The sequence below is a fragment of the Cynara cardunculus genome, assembly GCF_001531365.2.
Source record: "Cynara cardunculus var. scolymus isolate 2C chromosome LG 11, CcrdV1, whole genome shotgun sequence".
NCBI lineage: Eukaryota > Viridiplantae > Streptophyta > Magnoliopsida > Asterales > Asteraceae > Cynara > Cynara cardunculus.
In genome coordinates, this window is record NC_037538.1 from 1,491,262 (window position 1) to 1,507,712 (window position 16,451).

General features: G+C 34.0%; 2 protein-coding genes across 3 annotated transcripts; one reads left to right on the top strand and one right to left on the bottom strand.

The window, feature by feature from the left end:
• The first annotated feature begins 4,581 nt into the window (after positions 1–4,581).
• LOC112521574 (TATA-box-binding protein-like) lies at positions 4,582–9,900 on the top strand. The gene is made up of 10 exons (XM_025130508.1): positions 4,582–4,831; positions 5,038–5,144; positions 7,164–7,251; positions 7,939–8,010; positions 8,340–8,390; positions 8,576–8,620; positions 8,710–8,802; positions 9,102–9,203; positions 9,395–9,468; positions 9,543–9,900. Coding segments are annotated over exons 2-10 (603 nt in total). The 5' UTR covers positions 4,582–4,831; positions 5,038–5,067; the 3' UTR covers positions 9,544–9,900.
• Positions 9,761–13,895, bottom strand: LOC112521573. Of its 2 annotated transcripts, none has more exons than XM_025130507.1 (8): positions 13,735–13,895; positions 13,215–13,291; positions 12,967–13,108; positions 12,790–12,863; positions 12,156–12,710; positions 11,045–11,641; positions 10,646–10,858; positions 9,761–10,273 (listed from the first exon to the last, which is right to left on the bottom strand). In XM_025130507.1, the coding sequence occupies exons 1-8, from the start codon at positions 13,760–13,762 to the stop codon at positions 10,022–10,024; spliced, it is 1,938 nt and encodes a 645-aa protein (XP_024986275.1). In that variant the 5' UTR covers positions 13,763–13,895; the 3' UTR covers positions 9,761–10,021. The 2 variants fall into 2 exon arrangements, with proteins under 2 accessions (XP_024986275.1, XP_024986274.1); XM_025130506.1 differs by having other exon boundaries at positions 12,156–12,713.
• Between the last annotated feature and the right edge of the window lie 2,556 nt (positions 13,896–16,451).

The following is a 16,451-nucleotide window of genomic DNA, read 5'->3' on the forward strand; positions in this document are numbered from 1 at the left end:
TTATATCCACACGATTTGGTGTGATATGGGTGTGATAATCATGTGATTATCATACAATTATCACATTATCGCTTATATCAACATGATTTTGTATGATTTGGGTGTGATAATCATGTGATTATCACACAATTATCACAAGGATTCCGTTTGGCTAGGGTTAACTTAAAAAATCGACTACCGATTTGGTGTGATATGGGTGTGATTTGGAGACGCATGAATGAAGGAGAAGAAGACGTGATCAATGAAGGAGAAGAAGACGTGGAAACGTGAAGATAAACATGGTTAATTAAAATAAAATAAAAATTATAAAAATTACTTAATTACATTACTGCTTTTATTAAATTATTTATATATAATAAAAGTTAATCTATTAATTAAAAAAGTTTGTGGTTATTGAGTTGTTCTCACTTCTCGTGTTTTCGTAAATCATAGGGGTTCTCGTTTGAACCTCCAACTATATATATATATATATATATATATGTGTGTGTGTGTGTGTGTGTGTGTTGTTTTGCTAATTTTTTGCATTTTGTCTTGTATTTTTTGTCTCTTTTTCAAGACTTTGAAAGATCGATCCACATACCTCCAAAGGGATGATGTACACGATTGAGAGCCTTTTCAGGATTAGTTGGAATCACATTTCAAAATGATCAATGATATCTAAAGTGTACAGATATGGTGTTTATATATTCTTTTTTGGTTGGAATATCATTTGTTTACTATGTACCATGTTATGTCATTGATATACAAAAATGTATTTGAATCCCGTCTATGTAGTCTTGTTCTTGATTGAGTTGGGTCAACACATCTTTAAAAGATCGTATGAGAATAGAAGTTAAGGTCGAAGTGTAAGAAGTGATCTAAATTAATGGGTGTGTAGAAAGTCATTTGATCCGTCTTAAACCAACCTATTCAATTAGAACCAATCGATCATAATTGGATTCTACATTCAAATCGGATCGGTTGGTTCTTGAATGATAGTCCAGCATCCAACCGATCAAATCCAATTACCATTCAGTTAATATTTAATTAATAACTATATATAATTATTAATATTTTATAATATTCTTTTAGTTGATATTTATGTGTATTGTTTTTTAATAACTTAAGAAAGGAAGTAAAAAGTTGGTTGAATTGCTGGATTGGTTTAGTATTGATCAAAAGATTGGACGAATCCGATCGAATTCAATGGATAACTAATAGTAACATCCAATGGATAGAACCGATCTGATTCAATCAAGTCAAATTCAGGAAAAAAACCGATTGTATGGGAAATACTTCAGAAAATTCTGTTAATTGAATTTGGATTGTATTTGATATCCAATATTAATCGGATCACATAACAACCATCAATTACAAAATAATACTGACACCTAAAAGCTTTTCCAACCTTGCTTCAGTCTAAGTTATCAAATTGATTTTTTAATAAATTCAAAAAGTATTGTAGCTTGTAGTTGAATGACATATGACATAACTTTGTGATAGAAAAATGTTTATCTATATCTATACTATCTTATTAAGCAAATTTAACAAAAATTTTAAAGTCTTAAAATACTAAATGACCAATATACACTTTTTTACTTTTTCACCTCTTTCTCTTCTCACATACATTAACTCTCTCACAACCGATTTTTTTAAATATAATTTTAAATTTACATTTTATACTCCTATAATTAGTTAATTAATTTACTTTACGTCTTTTACTTTTAAATGTTTTATTTTAAACATTTATCAAATTAACATACATCATCGTATATCAATTAAAATATGTTTAAAAAATACATTTTTATTTTAACAAGTTACACCATTATAATCGTCTCGTTAATACATTCGAAATGAGTCCAATATTGAATAATTTTTTACTTAATTGTATTATTGTATATTATATATACTGTAAAAAAATATTTTTAATATTTACGATTTATATTTTTATAGTTATTTATTTATATATATATATATATATACTATATATTTTGGGGTTAGGCTGTCCAAATTACACTGTATAATATATTATGAATTAATATGTTCTTGAGTTTTTTTGAAATATATATATATATATACATGTATTAATTCAATCTTAATATGAGTTTCTGAACAAGAAATGGGGTAAACAGTTGAAATTTCATTCTAAAACCCATCTTTTTTGGTCTTTTCATGGCTTATGATCTATCAAATTTATAATTTTCTTTATTGGTTTTGAGTGTTTATCTTAAAACTCAAGTTTCTTGGTTTTTTGCTCTTGGTGTAAATCAAACACATTTGTGGAGTCGTTTAAATATGTTGGATTTTAAATATATTGGAGTTTAAACTGTTATACAATTTTTTTATTCGATAGTCTGTAAAGACCAAGTGTAACCTATATCATCGTTAAATCTTATCTTATAAAACCAGTAGAACTTCAAAATCGTTCTCTGCATTGACGCAATCTCCGATACTATTTGTGGTGCACAATTTCGTGGAATGTAGGTAGTGGTTATGATCGATTTGCTAAAAAAAATCTTCTAATTATTAAGAACTCCAAAAACTTGGAGATCCAACTACAAGAAGCAAGCCCTACAGCCAATCCAACAGCAATAACGAAAATTCATGGCTCCCGCCGTATTGCGCGGGTACACAACTAGTTTATATTTATACATAAAACTCGATTTATTGACAAATTAATTCTCTTGCTTCTTAACTTGTGTATATTAACACTACCGGAGCACTAAATGATACTAATCATGCTCTCAAGCGTGAACTTGACACTCAATTTTACAACTTTGAATTTCACTTATACTAATTAATTTCTTATCTTTTTTTTTTAAGGGTGTCCGGGCCAAAGTTCAACTAATCCCCGGCAAATTTGGAGACTAAACATGGCCCCACTTAAATGTCGTCAACACTCCCCTCCCAGGGTTCGAACTTGGGTTCATGACTATGTCATGCCCAAGCCTTTACCACTAGGCTGGAAGGTCTTTGACTTAATTTCTTATCTTTCCATCTGGAGTGACACAGATTTTCCGTTGTTATAACTTGTCTAACTCTTTAGCTGTTAAATAATCAGTACCCTTTACTATATTTTTTACTTAATTCTATTTTTAGTTTATGTTATTTAAGAATTTTATACATATCTAATTTAATTTGATAATAACAAAATATTTGTATTTTTGGGACTATATATTAATAACCAAATATTAAGATCAGTGTAGTAATTTGTAGTAGTTTTTTTTAATTATAAATTTGACAAATAAAATAATTATTAGAGGATGTAAATAAAATACAGTTTTTTTATATTTATAAATTTGATAAATAAAATAATTATTAGAGGATGTAAATAAAATACTTTAATTATATTATATATATTTTTTAGTAAATAACTTCAAAGGTAGTTTTATAAATTTAATATGTTTTCTTATAAATAGATATTTTATAGGAAAATTAATTAAAATAGTTATTTTTAGACCAATGTATCTTATTAGGCTTAGGGGTTGTTTACCAAACACTTACCCGATAAGTGTTTACGGTAAAATTTAACACTATTATTTATTTACCGGGTAAGATTTTAGTCCACCAAAACAACATCGTATGCAACAATTTACCCAGTAAATGCTTACCGTGGTAAGAGTCGTCGCCTTCACTTACCGGGTAAGACTCTTAGTCCTTGTTTCGCTCTTACCGGGTAAGATTTTTGGTCCTTACCATATTCATCTTGTGAGGTAACGTAGCTTGTTAAGCACTTACCCGGATAAGTATTTGGTAAACGGCCCCTTAGTATGTGTTTAGTTTCAGGAAATTTTGGATTCATTTTTTAACCATTTCCTTTCTCATATTTCAAAATATCATTAGGTTTGTAAGTCATATTTTTTCAATTTATGAAAAGGTCAAAGTGTAACTCAAAAAAGATGTTCGTGAACATGGTACAAATATAAAAACTAAATTAAAGAACAAAAAATGACTAAGGTGACGTTTGTTTTTTAAAAGTTGTTAAAGTTTGAAGTCTGATTTTACTTCTGATTTATAAGAGGTGGTTCTGAAGTCTGAAATCTGAATCGATCAAACTAGTGCAAAAATATAAAAGATAAATAGTTTTATTTTTATTTTTTATAAAAGTATAAAAGATGAATAGTTTTTGCTAATAAATCTCTTCCAACCCCCAAAATATGAACCATGTGATAGAGGGCAGATTAGGATCAAGAGATATTAAGAGATACATTTACCACTTAAAATTTCAGAAGACATTTAGAGCTTTTAAGCTCTTATTTTATAAATAAAATAAGTGTTCTTAATATCCAAACATTTGAACGAATCAGGCTTCAGAGGTATTAAAAGGTAATTTTGAAAAAATAAACAAACCCAAAAAAATTAATACAAAATATGAAAATGAATATTTTTATTAATTTTATTTCGAATAATTAGAGCAAATATGTCAAACAAATTGCCATAAGGGAGGGTTTTTTTAGTAAATTCACAATTAGCACCCAAGAATTCGTTGACCAATACGTCTGACCAGGGGTATTTTTGGTATAGTATAAAAGACGACCAAAAGCAACCCAATAACCATCGACACCCAACCCTCGCCTCCCATACCATTCATTCGCCATCTGCTCCTCGACACTCTTGTTCTCCTCCTCTATATAACTCCCTTTCAAATCTTCTTCCATATATAACATCTCTTCTTTCAAATTCCCAAATTCCTCTGCTCCCTTTTCCATTTCAATCGGTTTCCTGTTCTCTGATCGACTTAATTTGAAATCCATCGTCAAATTCTGCGAAACCCTAACTCAAGATCTCACTTTCAATCAATTTCCCAACTGGGTGTCCAGATAGTTGGAGAAACAGTGCTTTCTTCTAGTCTGTATGTTTGCTGGTTTAATTTGTACATCAGCATATGTGAATTAAATAAAATTTGTTTTTGTGGAATTAAAATTTCTTCAAATGCGGTTTTAAGAATGTTGGTTTTTGTAGCCATGATCGTTTTTGGATGATTGGTTTAATTAGGAAAAAATTGAAATGGTGAAGGTATTGGATGATTTCAAATTGTTATTATTGATTGAATTGCAGAAGTAGTGAGGGGATAAGGAAGAGGAATTGATGGCGGATCAAGCGTTTGAAGGTGGGCAACCGGTTGATCTCACCAGGCATCCATCTGGAATTGTGCCTACTCTTCAGTAAGTCTCGATCCACCTTTGAAAGCGATTAGGTGTTTAATTTGGTGGGATGGAGTAGTGTCAGTCTTCGATTTAGGTAGCTGCTTGCTTCTTGTGACATAATTTCTGAAAACAGAAAATCTGCTGTTCTTCGGAAGATATTCAGAACAATGATTAAGATGTCAATGGGCTCATTTGATTCTTAATTTGGATTGATACATCATCCAGTTTGAGCAAGATGGCAAATAGGGTTATGATATCACAATGGGGCTCCAATTGGCAAACCAGAATTTAGGAAGCTTTTTTTCTCATATTTTGGAATAATATGGACATATTAATGGGTCGTTTACCAAACGCTTGCCTGGGAAGCGTTAAGCGCTTAACAAGTGACATTATCTTACGGGATGAACATGACAAAGACCATGAATTTTACTCGTAAGAGCGATGACAAGGTTCGAGAGTCTTACCTGGTAAGTGAGAGTGGCGACTCTTACCCGGTTAGCGCTTACCGGTTAAATTGTTGCATACAATGCCGTTTTGATGGACTAAAATCTTACCCAATAGGGTAAGTGGTGGTGTTGAATCGTACATATAAGTGCTTACCTAGTAAGTGTTTAGGTAAACGGCCTCTAAGTGAAAGCAAAAGCATGATATGATAATGGTCGTAGTATGCATTTATGAAATCATGAAGCAGCCTCTTTCTTTTTGGTTTGGCTTTAGAATTTCACACACACACACACACACACATATATATATATAGAGAGAGAGCAAATTTTATATACAAACCCAATAAATGTTACAAACCCGTGCAAACCAATCGAAATCTTACAATGACTTTGATTTTATGCTATGATTCATATTGTTTCATATGTTTTGTTCTTGTGTGTTTCTATGTGAAGTGTATATTGATGTTTCTTATTAACATTCAAAACAGTCCTGAAAGTCTCATATATGAAACCACATTGTATGTAAAAGAGACATGTTTCACATTTGTTGGTTCATATATGGAACAACACATGGAAACTGGTATATAGGTTTGTAACAAATATTGGGTTTGTATTTGATATTCCCTATATATAGATAGATTGATATATAGATAGATAGGGAATGGTTCAAACGAGAAAACCTTAAATATGCATTAAGCCGTCAACTATTTTAAAGAATGCATGAATTGAAAAAATATACTAGAACACGAGAATACCCTTTTACTAAATAAGTCAGTCACATTTAATACTATATTCCATCATATATGATACACATGTGATACTAAATAAGGACGCAGACGACCTTTGGTGCAACTCAAGCTGCGGGTCAAGTTGTCTGTACACCACTAGTCCCCCTCACATGTATTACCACGTGTACTAAGGGTGTTCTTGATGTAATACCATAATCTATCATCTGTGATGCTAAATCAGAGACGCAGATAACCTTTGGCGCAACCTATGTCGCAGGGCATATCGTCCGCACACCACCAGGTCTCCTCACGTGTATTATCACATGTGATAAGGGTGTTCTCGTATTTTCATAAAATTGAGGTGTTCTCATTTGAACCTCCACATATATATATATATATATATATATCATGTTGCATTGACAGCATATAGACGATTAATCATATATGATTAAACACACCCAACCAAGTGTAATCATATATGATATTGAAACTTCTCGCTTTCTCGCAAAATGTTTAGCTTCTCGTCTGAACCTTCCCCTATATGTTTGTGTGTGTGCACCCTCATTCTCAATTTCTTACAATCTCTGAATCTTGGTATCCTTGCATTGTGCACCCATATACTTATCGTTTACCTACCAATTTGCTTGAGCCAGAAGCTCTTGCACCCAATGATACAAATTCTCTTATGGTGTCGTCTAGTATATAAGTTACTTTAACTTTTTGTTGGTTGTCCCTATGATATTCTGAAGGAAAGTTGTATACTACTGTTGACTTATGTGGTGTAAATTTGGATGCTTGCTAGATGAATAGTGTTATAAGATTCAAAATATGCTCTTTAATTCTGTACAATGCTTTTATACTCGTAGAAACATAGTGTCTACTGTCAATCTGGACTGTAAATTGGATCTGAAGGCGATTGCATTGCAGGCTCGAAATGCAGAATACAACCCAAAGGTATGTTGTTTTCTGTTCTAAACTGTTTATCAAAAAGCATATTCAATCAAAGACATTCGATGATACTCTAATTATTGAGTTTTCAGTTCTACAATATAAGCTAATTCTGATTTCCAAACACCCCAAAAGAACAAATATATAAGCTAATTCTGATTTCCAAACACCCCAAAAGAACAAATGTAGTAATTAACAAGAACATCATGCCTAGTTTTGACATAAAGTTCACAGAAGAGAAGTAATTTAGAACAAAATCTAGAGAACCAAAACTCAGGAGTCAGGATTACAGAAGTCCTTCGAAAGTAGGACCACATACCATTAGCTAGAAAACTATTGATACTTTTTCCTTGACACCTATTAACTAAGGCCCTGTCAGGTTTCAGCCTTCTGTCTTTTAGATTTTGAACTCATTTTCTTTTTTGTCTGAAAATTTGCAACTTCTTAGTACCTCATGTCATCTTTGGATTGTTATTCTAAATATGATTCATGACATTTTATTTGAGTTGAGCCAACGAGACAATAACCATGAGAGCTTGGAACATATATGTTGCATTATATCATATAATTGGTTTAAGTTTCCTATTTCAGCACATTGCTTATGCATGTTTCATTGGTGAAGATATGATTTTAATACGATTTCCTTCTCTCTCCCGGAATGACATTCATGTACTGTTATTTTGTCTACTCCAGCGTTTTGCCGCTGTTATTATGAGGATAAGAGAACCAAAAACGACAGCACTGATTTTTGCTTCTGGGAAGATGGTAAGTTTTTCATTATAATTCTGAAACCCAGATTAATATATGTATGTGTATATATAGAGGATCATCACATTCACATATTCACATCTGTCAACAAAAGAAGTTTAACATTTTCGATGTTTAATGACGAAAAGCCATACAATTTGAGAATTTAACCTCTAAAATATTTGGTTAAAATGAACATAGCAATATGGGAATTTGTAGTTGGTTGATGTGGACGAATACGTATTTGTATCCTGTTGTATGGCTCCTTGTATCCAATGTATTTTATTACTTTCCTTTTCCCCCTGTGGGCTGTTATATAGTCTTTATATGGTATTTTGGTTATTCAGGTTTGTACAGGAGCAAAGAGTGAACAACAATCAAAATTAGCGGCACGAAAGGTACACGCCGCCACGTTAACCCCCTTGGCATGGACTGCAAGACTTTTTTATCTAAAAAAAGTAGAATCTTTACATAGAACTGTAAAAGGGTTCAAGGAATTATTATCAATATTATGTATTTACATCATTTTTGCGATTATGATTTATGAACATAAAAGAAGCTTATAGACTTGATTCTTGTCCAGTATGCTCGAATTATACAAAAACTTGGTTTCCCGGCAAAATTTAAGGTAAAACACTCTCTTTCTAGTGTATCATTCTTTTGATATATATGGTATATTCTTGTTATTTAATGAAATAGTTGTGTAAATGGTTGTAGGATTTCAAGATCCAGAACATAGTTGGATCATGTGATGTGAAATTTCCAATTAGACTTGAAGGGCTTGCATACTCTCATGGTGCTTTCTCAAGTGTAAGTTCTTATAAACAAATGCAGATGTAACGGAACCTAAAACTGAATAGGAACCCAGGAACCGCCCACAGCACGACATCTCATATTTATCAGGAATATGAACGTGTCTATCCTCATGAATGTTGTAACATATTCAAAATGAAGGTGTGCTTTATGATTATTAACACTAAATATCCATCCTGAGGAGGGACATGTGACACGCTGTGGGCGGTTCCTGGCTCGGTGTGTATTGCTCTTGTGGTAATGTTTACTATATCTTCTGTGGTTAACTTGTGATGCTTGCATATGGTGGGGTGCAGTACGAGCCGGAATTATTCCCTGGATTGATTTATCGGATGAAACAACCTAAAATCGTGTTGCTCATCTTTGTTTCTGGGAAAATTGTTCTTACCGGAGCTAAGGTAACATATTCATATCCTCTTGGTCGATGTGGGTATGTATCTATGTAAGTAATTTGTCCGGTATGCACATGTGTATACCATACAGATGAATGGTTATTATGATGTTCTTTTAACTTTTCATTTTTTTGTAGTTTTCCTCCGAACCTCACTCTATATATATGGTTATTTACTTCCGTTGTGTTTACTTACAGGTTAGAGAAGAGACATACACCGCCTTTGAGAATATATATCCTGTGCTAACCGAGTTCCGAAAGAACCAACAATGGTATGCTGTTCTTCCTACAAAATACTAAATTACAAAATCGTGTTCAAAGTCTAATCTGTTTCAATTATGTGCAGATTTCTAAACATCTGGGCATGCAGGAATATCATAAAATCAACGATGCCGCCTTTTTACAAATTGGCACAACATAGACGAGGCATCGGTGAGCCAACAAATAGAGAGTTCTGCTTATCTTTTTGCTAGAATAGGTTTTTTGAGTGTTTTGTTGGAGACAATTTTGGCAAGGATTGTTCCCCTGTAGCTTCAAAACAGTAACATAAATTTCAAAATTGAATTGATCGATCAACGAGCTCGTATATCCTTACGTAAAACATATATTTTCAGTCTTGATATACAATTATGCCACTCTACTCATTAATCAACATAGAACATAATATTGAAACATGAAACCAAAACAGAAAATGGTATGGAGAACCTGTTAGAAGCTAAAAAGACTACAGAAGAAACCAACCCATTTTGATTACGGACCCTCCTATTTTACATGCCCTTTTTGTGTACAATGATACCAAAAGGATGGATCCAAAGTTTGCTTTCTTTAGCAACCATTTGCAACGATCTTCTTCTCTGCAACTTCACCATTCTCTGCCACAATAACTTCATCTTTCTTCTTCTCAACAATGGTGGCTTTTTCTTCCCATGCTTGTTTCTGGAATTGCTGTTGCTTTGCCTTCTTCTTCTGAATTCTTTTCTGTCGTTCTTCGTAGAACTCGAAATCATCTAATATGCATTGCTTGCTACAATGGCCTTTGAAGATTTTAATCACTTGTAATCCCTGCTCTAACTTCACCTAAACAAAGATGCAACATATGTTGGGGTTTGTTTGTTGGCAGCTTAATGTGATTCATAACTTATTCGGTCATCTATACATGACTGCTTGGTGGTAGTGGCTTAATGATATAAAAAATGGCTTATTCAGTAAGCGTTTAGGGGGTAGCTTTATGCAGAAAGCCATGTTTTTTCAAAGCTGTCCCTCTCAATTAAAAAACATTCTTCTTTCCATCTATGAGAAAATCCTCCCAAGATAAAACTTCCGCAATCTATATAGACAGATTAATCCACACACACAATTTTATGAAAAACAACCAAACAGCCCGTTACTACCAACAATGGAATCAAACAAGATTCGAATATCAACTTAGTGTTAAAAATGAAATAATACCTCCTGGGTGTCCCTGCTATTGGTAACAGGCTTATTCTCGTTGTTTTCAAGAATAATGTGCTTCAACAAGCTATTAGGCACATCTTTTATGATATGCCACTTAACGGGGAAGCAACCGATCCACTTATCTTGTTGCCAGTATTCCAAGCTTTTGTTAGAATCAACCGGACCTATCATCTCAGCAACGCCAACAAACTGTCCGCTTGTATTCACCTGTGAAAGATAATGGAGCTTCGTGTGAATAAAGAAGCACCAGATACTCTAATAGGCAGCTTCAAATAAGAACATGTGTACCAACCATTCATGTGTTTATTCATGATGAATATACATGATATTCATGATAATTCAAGATATTCCTCATGAATAATACATGAAATAGTTGGTAATAGGAAGGCTTACTGAGAAGAAAAGGAAAACAGGACACGGTCCAGACTTCTGCTGAGACTCCTGGTATGCTGCATCAAGCTTCTTGTTTCCATTTTGTGTACTCGACCAAACATTATACTTGATGCTCTTATGAACATCATCCTCACTGTACGACTTGATAACGAAAAACTTAGCATCTGCATAAGTTTCAGGAAATTCCAGATGGTCGTATTGCTCTCTATCTGGAACTGCACACACCTCCTTCACTTCCGTCTCCTTCTCCACGCCATCAATTGCTGCAGAGGGTACATCCTGTCCCTTAACAGCTATAGTGACCCTTGTGGGAACCTTTTGGTTCTTTGTACTTCTGGCTCTAGGACCCCTGTTTAGCTCATTCAGACCATCTCCGCTTTCATTGCTATAACCAAAGAAACAGTTGCCTCTTCCTCTAGGCTTGTACTTGTTATCGACAGCCAACCAACCATTCCCGTTGTTTTGTGAACCATAAGTATTAGAACCATATCCATAACCAGATCCATAGGCATTCCGGTACTGCCCATATAACTTGTTTGGATACATTCTGTTCATATATCCACTTGCTGCATTTATGCCAGCCATTGGTCTTGGACTCTACAAACCCAATAAGTTACCATAATAGAACATGTTAGAATCTGAAAAAAAAAAACTCGAAAACCCTGGTTCACTACGATAAAATGGATGTATAGGACGCTAAAAATGTGACTAAAAATGTCTAAGACCTGACTTTACAAAACTATTGTGTCCTTTAAAGTGCTTAAATAAATTTATAGGACACTTTTGGACGTCTTAACAAATTCTTTAACACTTCAAAATAAATGTGCTAATAGCTTTTTGTTATAACCCTTTTGAGAAGGGTCTTATGAATGCATCTTTTTACATGACACTTCAAAATAATGGCATATTCAAAAATTAATAAGATGTTATATTTTAAGTGTCCTATAAAAACCTTGTTACGACACCTAAAGGTCGCCTTATAAAATTATTGCACCACGTTTATATATGAAGCATAATTGTCCAAAAATGCAATCTATTAGGACATTTAGACATTTTTGGGATCCAATAAACTCGATTTTGTTGGGGGTGGTTCAAAATAGATTTGGCATACCATGAGATGAGAATGAGGCCGAACATTCTGATTTTTGGACGCGAAACCGTTGGCATTTGATAAAGAAGCAGTATTGGTATTGTTTCTAGGCCGCCCGTCAGAATATATTGGACCGTCTAACCATGGGATATGAGAATGAACCCCATCAAAGCCATATCTTGGATCCTGAAACGCATTTTGGGCACCCCTACCATAGGATCCATTCGAGTTGAAAACTGAATTCTGAAAAGTTGCAGGTCTTACAGGAGCAGGACCAGTGTTTCCCTTCACAATTGAATTGGGATTTCCATTGGTGGTGTCCACAGACAAAGGTGGTTGGTTATCGGCGGCAGTTCTAGCCATCTCACTTTTAGGAGGAACGGCTGCAGAAGGGTAGGGCCTGCTAGTATGGGTCATCGGTTGGAAATACGGACTGGGATATTGGTAATGTTGAGCTCCATAGAGTTGACCATCATGACCAGCTGTTGGCACAGGTGAACCAGCCGGAGAATAAGGACCATAGGGTGCATAACCGTAACCAGGATACATAAGTGACCCGTTGTCCCCATAAACACCCTGCTAAGTAATATATATATAAATCAGCATAAAACACGCACAACTGTGGAAATCAAGATCAATTGAAATAAGTTCTTACATGAGACATGTCGACTCCATCCTGGTTTACATATCTTGAATAGTCATCCCAGTCATTACTAGCCCCATCGTAACCTAAAACAACAATATCAAGAAAATTTGCAATCAAATTCAACATATCAATGGTACAGTTTCTAGGCTTAAGGAGTCTAACTATGATCTGTTTTAATCAAATTACCTCCATAGAAATAAGCAGGGGAAGCATAACTGTTGGGAAAATAAGCCACTGTTGGGTCCATGAAATCTGGAATCAATGGGGTAAGCGATCTTTCAAAAGGTTGGCTCTGACCATTCCCATTATCAACAGAATCTGCAGAAGGCTGCAAATTACAAAAACCACATGATTAGTCTTCTGATAATGGTAATTAGTGATGTTAATTAACAAGAAAAATGATCACATATTACCACATGCGGCTAAGCCCTCACCTTCTTAGCAGACTCTGGAACTTCCGAAGACTTGGATTGAGAATCCAATGACAGATTCTTCAGCAAATCGGCAGCTTCTGTAGCAAAACAAGTAAAGGAAAGCCAATTCTTTCGTATAATTTGGTCGTCATTAACATATGAACCAAAAATAAATCTACCAAGATCAAGAGGGCTGGTGAATTGCAAATCAAGATCCATGAAATCCCCAATAATTAGCCAGTTAACGATCAATTGTTAGAGAAGATCTTAAACTCCAATTTTTTCTTACAAAAATTCAATCAAAACATCGAACGAACACAAGGTAGAAAAAAAACAAAGAAGACTTTTTATCATACAACGAAATCAGTCAAAACATCCAATCTCAGCAAAATTATCGCAATTAGTGATTTCAACACGCATCCAAATCACACAGCACACGGATCCATGAAATCAGATTTAAACTTCTCGAAAACAACCCAATTCAAATCAAGATACAGCAAAAACAGATCAGCAAAATAAAATCTTTGTAAACAGAGGATACGATCTGCAGGGGGAGCAACGGCGGCCATGATTGGAGATGATAGATTGATAGATCTTCAAAAACAGGATAGAAAACCCCAAAGTAATTGGGTTCTTGGAAGGGGATAGATAGAAACCCTAGGAGAGAGTGAAATGAGTTTCAGCCGCCAGAAAGAGCGAGGGTTTGGGTTTTTGAAGCAAGAGGTTTTGATCCATCTGAAAGTGGTGATTCAAATAGCACCACGCCCCTTCCACACACAATTTCATCCATCACCCATGTGGTTTTGAAGCTGGTGATTTTGACCCCTTTGGTTTTGAAGTTGGTGATTTTTGCCCCTATAATTTTGAAATTGATGATTTTGACCCCTATGGTTTAAAAATTGATGTATTTGCCCATCCTGAAGACTCACTCGCGGTCTCGATTTATGGATGGTGGTATTTCTTGTTGTCTTTCGTGTTAAGATCAACCTATATGGTTGGTTTATGATAGTGGCGGATCCAGAAAATTAATGGGGTGGTGACACGTTGGATGAGACTTGGGGGAGACAAGCATATGGCCATATGGGAGTAGGGGGGAAATCATGTAAGGCGAGGATAAAATAGAAAATTTAAGCTAGTCAGCAAACGTTTTTTATCTTTAACTGGGGGCTTTTTCCCCCAGTTCTTAAGAGCTAGATCCGCCCCTGGTAGTGGCGGATCTATAAATTTTTAAAATAGGGGGCACACTTAGGGGTGTAGTCGTGTAGAAAAATAGTTCAAAACCAAATAATTCATCCGGATGAAAACGGTTTTGAATTTTCCTTTTCGGCTTAAACGGTTCAGTTAACCGAATAAAGATAACTTATTCATGTCGATTTTCATATAACTTTCTACTAATTCATCGAGATGTATAATTTTTATATTTTATATTTCGAACAAAAATATCAATGTGTGCTGTAAATGAACTAATTAACAATCAGGGTATCAAGTGGAGCCCTTGCCTTGTTCTTGTTGGGAGCCTTGTCTTATTCTTGTTGGGTGCACGATAGCAAATTTTACCAAACAAATGTTTTATAGCCTTTAAAAAAATGGTGGGTTTGTTGGGGGCCTAGGACCCCTACCACTATGTATTGAATCTGCTGATGTATACATGTGTGTAAATATATGCGTATATATGTGTGTGTGTGTGTGTGCGCGCGCATGGGTGCTCTTAACACCAAATTTGAACCATCTTTGCTCATCTCCTTGTTTCTAAAGTGGTCGTTTGACATCAAAATACAATTGCAAACTGTGAAGTATATAGCTACGAAAAACTACATGCTTTAAAGATTTTCGTGTTAAAAGATTAATGCAAGCCACGTTTCAATAAAGTTTAACGGGTTTTGACGTGACGTAAAACGCTACCCATGTTTTGTAGATTAAAAAAAACAAGAAATAAGCCAGATGTTCTAATTTTACCCCAATTCCTTCATCACGTAATAACCCCGTCATTTTTTTTGCCTCCGTCAACAAGAATCCATATGAAACCATAACTACACCCTGCCTCTCGATCAGAAGCTCACGACTTGATGTCATCAAATGCATTTCACCGAAACAATCAGGAATCAAGACAATCGCTTTGATAACTCATTTATCATGTGCCATTCAAAATTCGTGAGTGCATATTATATGATTCACCAGTGATTTTCTATGCGGTTATATATATTATATATCCATCGTTAAGAACATGAATACCATAAAACAAATGAGTAATAAGGTAATACTGTTAAACGCCTATGCAAAAATGGCCGGGAAAAAACAATCACATTAAAATGAAAACACGATAGAGATAAAAGAAAAGGGTCCTCGCGTTGGACATAGTGGGAAATGCAGGGGTTCGGCATGCCCCTTGAGGTTTATTATTATTCTTGTTGCCCACTCGGGTTTTGAGATGTTCCCGAGAAGATCAGCATTACTGTAATTGTCATGTGACTTTCATCTCACACGGGTTATAAGTGGTAAAAGAAAGAAGAACAAGTAAAACGAAAACACCAATCCTTGTTTGTTTTATAGCTCAACCTTCGCCAGTTAGATATTCATTTATTTTATATGTTGAATTTAGTTAGATTTTAAGGTATGATATTGAACAAAAGAAAGTTTAAAACGCCCCATACTTTTAATAACTAATTCTATACAAGTATTTGTTTTGTCATATCTATATCTATACTATATTATAAAGCATTTGATAAAAACTCTTAAACCCATTCATCCTTAAACGATTTCATCTCTATCCGATTTCATCCCATATATGAATTTGTGTAACTAACTGCAGATAAACACAATTAAATACATGATAAACATCTCATTTTATCTATACTATATTATAAAACATTTGATAAAAACTCTTAAAAGTCTTAAAAACTCTTAAACTCATTCATCCTAAACGATTTCATCTCTATCCGATTTCATCCCATATCTGAATTCGTGTAACTAACTGCAGATAAACACAATTAAATACATGATAAACATCTCATTTTAAATATAAAAAATCTAAAATATAATTAGGATAATCATTGACTTCTAACAGAATACTTAATTATTATCTCTATAAAATGTTATATTATTAAACAAAAAATAAATTATTTCATTATTAAACTTAAATTAAATTAAAAAAAAAATAATCTATACTATATTATAAAGCATTTGACAAAAATTCTTAAAAACTATCTTTTATGTGTAAAGTACTATTTATTAATGCATCAAGATTACAAGTAGATTGTG

What these genes read in the sequence shown, in the direction of transcription:
- LOC112521573 (XM_025130506.1), bottom strand. Translation starts at nt 13,762, where the DNA reads ATGGCCGCCGTTGCTCCCCCTGCAGATC. An exon ending in TTCCAGAGTCTGCTAAGAAG is followed by an intron (nt 13,109 to 13,214) that starts GTGAGGGCTTAG and finishes TGTAATTTGCAG; the next exon opens with CCTTCTGCAGATTCTGTTGA. An exon ending in ATAGCAGGGACACCCAGGAG is followed by an intron (nt 10,274 to 10,645) that starts GTATTATTTCAT and finishes ATCTTTGTTTAG; the next exon opens with GTGAAGTTAGAGCAGGGATT.
- LOC112521574 (XM_025130508.1), top strand. Translation starts at nt 5,068, where the DNA reads ATGGCGGATCAAGCGTTTGAAGGTGGGCAACCGGTTGATCTCACCAGG. An exon ending in ATGCAGAATACAACCCAAAG is followed by an intron (nt 7,252 to 7,938) that starts GTATGTTGTTTT and finishes TGTCTACTCCAG; the next exon opens with CGTTTTGCCGCTGTTATTAT. An exon ending in GTTTCCCGGCAAAATTTAAG is followed by an intron (nt 8,621 to 8,709) that starts GTAAAACACTCT and finishes AAATGGTTGTAG; the next exon opens with GATTTCAAGATCCAGAACAT.